The 7,035-nt window shown below is 53.6% G+C and overlaps 1 protein-coding gene across 2 annotated transcripts in view; it reads right to left on the bottom strand.

Moving 5' to 3' along the window:
• Window positions 1-22: 22 nt before the first annotated feature.
• ETV7 (ETS variant transcription factor 7) overlaps window positions 23-7,035 on the bottom strand; it is a 32,639-nt gene continuing 25,626 nt past the window's right edge. For both annotated transcript variants that reach the window (XM_014587829.2, XM_027771932.1), the window contains 4 exons: window positions 5,448-5,522; window positions 3,756-3,898; window positions 269-369; window positions 23-159 (listed from right to left, as the gene is read on the bottom strand). In XM_014587829.2, coding sequence (XP_014443315.2) covers window positions 42-159; window positions 269-369; window positions 3,756-3,898; window positions 5,448-5,522 — 437 coding nt within the window. In that variant the 3' untranslated portion in view covers window positions 23-41. The remainder of the gene's footprint in view (window positions 160-268; window positions 370-3,755; window positions 3,899-5,447; window positions 5,523-7,035) is intronic.

Raw genomic sequence — 7,035 nt, 5'->3', positions numbered from 1 at the left:
GTCGTCCCCCCCTGGCCCAGGGCCGGCAGCCCCCCCGCCCCTCACAGAGAGATTTCCAGCCTCTCGTCCTTAACATCCGTTCTGTGCCGCTCCGGGCTCTCCGGCTGTTCCAGGCAGCTGCCCCGATTCCGGATCACCTTTCCTGGAGTCTTTAGAAATCTGGAATACAGGCCCCCAAACTGCATGTCAGTCCCTGCCCCAGCTGCAGGGGGCTTCCAGTCCACCCAGCCCCACTTCCCATTTTCACCTCGGCCCCTAGGCTGCTCACCTGAACAGGAGTTTCTGTCCCGGTTCCTTCTTAAGGATGTTCAGCTTGTAATAGTGGCGCAGGGCACGGGACATCTTCTCATAGGTCATGTTCACCCGGTTCTGGAGGCAAAGCAGCCCCGGGTCAGCCCCCACTCCCCCTGCTCCTTCCAGACCTCACCTTCCACACCTGCAAAGGAGCAGGTCGGACAGGGCGGTTTCTTAAACCCCTCAGCTCGGGGTTCTGCGAGGGTTTATGAGAGCTCTCAGAGAAAGCAGCAGGTCAGGGAAGAAATGGGACGCCCTAGCTTCCCCGGCTGAGACCACGGGTGGGAGTGACCGTCACAAGCAGTAACAGGTAAGTGTAGCTATCTGCGGGAAATTCAGCCAGAGAAACGCATGGCGGGGCGGGGCGGGACGATGGCCTTGCCACCCGCTGTCACTTTGGCCAAGTCTCTTCCTCCTCTCCCTAGGGGGTAAGTAGTGCAGGGTAAGAGCGAAGGACCGGGGTGCCGGCATCCGTCTGGGCCCCAGCAGCACCACGTGGCGGCTGTGTGACCTGGAAGGAGTTTCTGAGCCTCTCTGAGTCTGTTTCCTGGCCGGATAACCAGAACCAGAGCACGCGGCTCAGGCTTGCTGTGAGGATGGAATTAGCGAGCCCGCAGAGGCACTCGGGCAGGGCCTGGCATGTGGCATGTGCTCGTTGGACGCCACTGCTGCTCTCTGGGCCTGTCCCCTCCAGCTACTGCATGGGGACGGGACCCCACCTTCTGGCATTTCATCCTTCCAGCCACCAGCACTGCTGCGGCCACATGGTGCAGCGCGGTGCAGATCTCAGCCTGAGTTCAAGTCCCTGCCCTGCCCCGTACTGAGGTGAACTCTTAGCCAAGCTGTTGACCTTCTCTGTGCCTCCGTTTCCGCATCTGAAAACAACTACCTTCCGAGGTGGTTGTGAGCATTACATGAGTTAACACAGACAAAGCCCTCGGAGCCTGGAAACCCGACACTAACTACTACGTTATAGGAAATGCTATGAATGACTAATTATCGTTCCTAGTTTTCATTGAAAGATTCATTGTTGGAGGGCCCAGCAGATGACATAATGGTTATGTCACTGGACTCCCATAGTCTACTGTGGTTCAAGTCCCAGACCTGGCGGCTTAAACCTCACACCGGGCACGTGTGCGTGAATGCCCAAAATCTCAAGAGGAGACTGGAGGAGAAGGGACTGTGGCATGGCCATCCCCCCAGGGGTTGATTTCTCACTTTCTGTCTCTCTGTTTCTCTGGCAAGCACATGCAAAAATGTAGCAAAAATCTCTCTTAAAAAAAAAAAAAATGGGCCATGTCAATGTGCCCAAAACCCCGAGAGGAAGAGATGGAGGAGAAGGGACTACATGCCCATTCTCCAGGAAGGGGTGCTTTCTCCTGTCTCGCTCTGCTTTGCCAAGAGCGCATCCTTCTACCACAAAAATAAACACCTACACACATTCATACTGAACTAGAAGAATCTGGGGTAAGCCATGGGAGATCACGTAGGCTCATCCCCCAGACACCCGCTTCCACGTGGGTGTTCCTCACAGGGCAACGCTGGCCTCGGGCCCTCCCTGATGAAACCAACAACTTCTCTGTGGAACTAGTGTGCAGATTGTTTTATGAACACTTTTTATGAAATTATAAAAGTTCAAGTGCAAATCATTTTTGAAGACTATAAATGATAAATTTATGCTTACAAGAGAAAAATCCAAACTTTTTTTTGGTATTGTCGGGAAATAGTTCAATTTAGTGTGTACTGTTAATTTATTTGTCATCAAAAGAGGATACTGCCTTAAGAGACGGACTAGTTTGCAAAATGTTAATAATCTTTTGAGAAATTGTAGTCTATCATTAGTTTGTGTCTGTATGTTATTTTTATAAATACTACCTATATGTTTAGTACATACAACTTTCCATTTTGAAGCTTGTATCTGTGAATTTGCCGCTGAAATTTATTTTGCCAATGTGTTTTTAATGAATTGAATAAAGTTTCTGTTGAAAAAATTTTTTAAAATTTCCAAAGTATTTCCCAATGTAGTGGTACTATTTGTACCATTTAAGCTTCTTAAAAGCAATGTTTAAGAGTTCAAGTTGTTCCATAGTCCTGATAACATAATAAACATTTTAAATTTTGATCATTCCAGTGAGTGTATAATTATATCTCATGAGAGATGTTATAAATATTTGCATTTCCCTAATGGCCAGCAATGGTAAGCATATTACAAGTGTATATTAGCCATTCATATATCCTTTTATCTATTCAAATCTTTTGTCCATTTTAAATCAGATTTTTTTGTTTCAGACACACACTAATCTTAGTCGACTGTGTTAGATCTATTCATTTTCTGAAGTTTTTTTTTTCTTTTTCTTTTTAGGTTTTGCCATAGGGGACAAGCTCACTTTCTCTCTCTCTCTCTCTCTCTCTCTCTTTCTCTCTCTCTTCTCTGTGCCTCCGTTTCCGCATCTGAAAACAACTACCTTCCGAGGTGGTTGTGAGCATTACATGAGTTAACACAGACAAAGCCCTCGGAGCCTGGAAACCCGACACTAACTACTACGTTATAGGAAATGCTATGAATGACTAATTATCGTTCCTAGTTTTCATTGAAAGATTCATTGTTGGAGGGCCCAGCAGATGACATAATGGTTATGTCACTGGACTCCCATAGTCTACTGTGGTTCAAGTCCCAGACCTGGCGGCTTAAACCTCACACCGGGCACGTGTGCGTGAATGCCCAAAATCTCAAGAGGAGACTGGAGGAGAAGGGACTGTGGCATGGCCATCCCCCCAGGGGTTGATTTCTCACTTTCTGTCTCTCTGTTTCTCTGGCAAGCACATGCAAAAATGTAGCAAAAATCTCTCTTAAAAAAAAAAAAAATGGGCCATGTCAATGTGCCCAAAACCCCGAGAGGAAGAGATGGAGGAGAAGGGACTACATGCCCATTCTCCAGGAAGGGGTGCTTTCTCCTGTCTCGCTCTGCTTTGCCAAGAGCGCATCCTTCTACCACAAAAATAAACACCTACACACATTCATACTGAACTAGAAGAATCTGGGGTAAGCCATGGGAGATCACGTAGGCTCATCCCCCAGACACCCGCTTCCACGTGGGTGTTCCTCACAGGGCAACGCTGGCCTCGGGCCCTCCCTGAAAGCTGAAGCTCCCGACATGGGCTTCTGCCCCAGCCTCCCCCAGGAACCAGCTTCCTGTCTGGCCTGCCCTCCCCACAGCATGCACTGCGCAATTCACGTGCCCGTGCCCGAGGCGCTCCATTGCCAGGCGGAGCTGGGATTAGGCAATGAGAAGGTGCCATTCCTGGGTGGGGAACATTTCTCCACCCTTAGCAGTAACGGCCTATCCTTCCGTGTCCCCCAGAATAAGCTGACCCTAGCAGTTAAGGACTGTCCCCTAGCGCGGAGGGACGCCCTGCTCTGACTTGGGGATTTGTTGAGACCACCCCGCCTGCTGGTTCACCTTGTGGTTTCCCCAGAGCCTGGCGAGCCCATTTGGATCCACGACCCGGAAGATCTTGGCGTCCTTGTCTTCCCACCTGATGTAGGGCTCGTACCTGGCGTCGAGCAGCAGCTGGTACACGTAGTCCCACAGCAGCCGGCAGTCTGCAGTCAGCACGGGGTGCAGGCCGCTTAGCGGGGCGGAGGGATGGCGCGGGAAAGGTGCCCTTACCCGGAGAACGCAAAAGACCCGGTAGGGACCAGCAGATGGCGTAATGGCTATATCGCTGGACTCCCATGTAGTTGACTACGGTTCGAGTCCCAGACCTGGCAGCTTGAAACTCACACTGGGTATGTGTGCGTGTGTGCCCAAGATCCCAAGAGGAGAATGAAGGAGAAGGGATTGCAGCGTGGCCATCCCCCCAGGGGATGATTTCTCGCTTTCTGTCTCTCTGTCTCTCTCTCCCTCCCCAGCATCCTATAGCAAAAGAAAAATCTCTAAAAAAGAAAACCAGTAATTGCCTTTTTAGGGACTTTAAGTCATTTCCAACTCAGAAGTCAAGCTCCTGCCCCTTCTTGGGCATCTTAGGATAAATGTGATGTCGTCCCCTCCCCTCGCCCCATGGCTAGAAAACACCTTAGGAAAGGCAGGCAGCTTCTCTCAGTCTGGTTCCTTCACCAGCAGGCGCAGAGTGGATGTGTATCACTTGGTTAGAGCTCAGGCTCTGGAGCCAGGCTGCATGGGTTCATATCCCAACTCTGACACTTAGTGCTGTGCAATCTTGGGGAAGCCACTTAACCTCTCTGTGCCTGCTTCTTCATCTGAGAAGCAGTACTGTAATAGTACCAAGTACCAACCTCGAAGGGTTGTTATAAGATTAAATAAAAGCCTTGGTCCCATGCCTGGTGTACAGTAAGTGCTCAGTTATTTTATAATAAATAAGTAAAGCTTTAAAAGGAGGAAATGCAGACAGTGGTGTGGCGGTAAACGTGACATTCTGTAAGGCTGACCCACATGAAACAGTCTCACGTCCAGAGACTTCCCAGCCTACGTTGGGCACACGTGTACCCATAATCCAGGTGGCTAAGGCTGGGGGCGAATCGTGGCATCGAGCCCTTTGGGGGTGCAGTCTCTTTGTTTCTGTCTCTCTCCCTCATGGAAGAAATTAATAAACTTAAAAACTAATGTTGGGGGACTAGCAGTTAGCATAATGGCTATGTCGCTGGAATCCCAACGTAGTCGACCGCGGTTCGAGTCCCAGACCCAGCAGCTTAAACTCATGCCAGGCACATGTGCATGCATGCCCAAGATCCCGAGAGGAGAATGGAGGAGAAGGGATTGTGGCAATTGTGGCGTGGCCATCCCCCCTAGGGGGTGATTTCTCGCTTTCTGTCTTTCTGTCTCTCTTGCGCACACCCCCTATAACAAAACCCTCAAAAAAAAAAAAAAAAGAATGTTGGTGGGGGGGCCTCCTTGCTGACCTGAGTGTCTGACTGAGTGAAGAAGCTGTCCCTGCCCTGGAGACAGGGTGGCCTGGTGACCAAGAGCAGCACTGTGTCTGTAGCCAGTGGCCAGAGCACAGGACAGTCACCCGACCCCCTGCCCCTAGCACAGACCCTCTCACCCCCCAGATCGAACAACCCCGGCCTTATCACCCGACAGCCCTCCGGTCGGCACATTCCCTCCCAGCCGGGACAGACAGCCCCTACTCACCGGCGATCCTGCCGTCGATGGGGGCCCGCGGCACCGTGGAGAAGGAGCAGACGCCCTGGGTCCCGCGGTCAGGCTCTGTGCAGTGAGACAAGTTGAGGGGCTCCTCCCGGGCAAGGGGCCACCTGGCCAGGCTGGGGGCGTGCAGGATAGCGGGAGGAACTGGCGAGCCTGGCGTCTGGCGGCTGCTGCCCGGGCCCCTCTGCGGGCAGACAAGGCGCACGGGGAGCCCAAGGCTCCTCACCCCTCCCCTCAGTGGCCTGCTGGCTCCTCCTCCAGCCAGCCCTGGGTGGATGGTCAGGGAGGCCGTGGTGGGCAGTGGTGAGGGCCGGACATCCCCAGCGCTACCCCGACTCCCAGACCAGTGAGCTCGCCTCTCAAGCCTGCTGCCCCACATGAAGAACAGCCGGGCTGGACCCCAAGGCCCTCCATCCAGGGTCCCCGTTTGCCCAGGAAATATTTACGGAGGACCTCGGGTCAGCTAGGCATGGTTCTAGGAACCTTGGAGATACATCATAAACCCCAAATCCCCTCTCCTCATAGTGCTTATACTCCACTGAGGGTAGGAGGAGATGGAGGATTAAACGAAAACAGGAGGCCAGCCGTGGCCTGGCGGTTAAAGCGCGGGATCCCACACGGCCCAGCGCAGCGCAGGTCAGGTTTTCGGGGCGTTCAGGCAGGGAAGGCCTCCTGTCACGTTACATTTGAACTGAGGCCTGTAGGGGCAGAGGAGCCCTGTGGGCATCTGGAGGAGGGACATCCAGGAGCAGGGGCCAGGAGGGCAGAGGCCCTGGGGCAGAAGTGGTCTGGCTGGAGCAGCTCGGTAAGGGAGAGGCTGGGAGAGGAGGACAGAGCACAGGAGGTCCGTGCAGGCCGGGATTTGGCTCTCAGTGGGAAGGAGCCATGGGCAGATGCTGGAGCAGCTCGGTAAGGGAGAGGCTGGGAGAGGAGGACAGAGCACAGGAGGTCCGTGCAGGCCGGGATTTGGCTCTCAGTGGGAAGGAGCCATGGGCAGATGCTGGAGCAGCTCGGTAAGGGAGAGGCTGGGAGAGGAGGACAGAGCACAGGAGGTCCGTGCAGGCCGGGATTTGGCTCTCAGTGGGAAGGAGCCACAGGCAGATGCTGAGCAGAGAAGTGAGATGACCTTGTAGGACCCCTGTCACTCCGGGAAGCACAGCTCACAGGGCATCAAGGCAGAAGCCAGGAGACCGGGGGGCAGGGTCTGCAGAGGTGATGAGGGCTGCGCCGGGGACAGCAGGGGGGTGTGAGGAGGGGCGGGGTTCTGCACAGACAGGAGGATGGAGCCTCAGATCTGCTGACAACGGGATGCAGATGGGAGAGGAAGAGAGGGCTCAAGGGCAGGGCCAATGTTTTGGTCTGAGCAACTGGAAGGACAGAACTGGGGTGTGTGTGGGGGGGGACGGGAGGACTAGGAGAAGGGAAGACCGAGAGACAGGCACGGCTGGGGAGGGGTGGGGACAGGACGGGTGGGGTTGCCGTGAGACCAGTGGAGGCGTGGGCAGGCAGAGCGGGGCGTGCTCGTCTGAATCACTGGCACCGGACGGTGTTTACACCCAAGACCAGATGAGGT

This window comes from Tupaia chinensis, unplaced genomic scaffold (assembly GCF_000334495.1).
Source record: "Tupaia chinensis unplaced genomic scaffold, TupChi_1.0 Scaffold000238_1, whole genome shotgun sequence".
NCBI lineage: Eukaryota > Metazoa > Chordata > Mammalia > Scandentia > Tupaiidae > Tupaia > Tupaia belangeri.
Note: the sequence above shows the minus strand (reverse complement) of the source record. Positions and strands in the feature narration are given on the sequence as shown.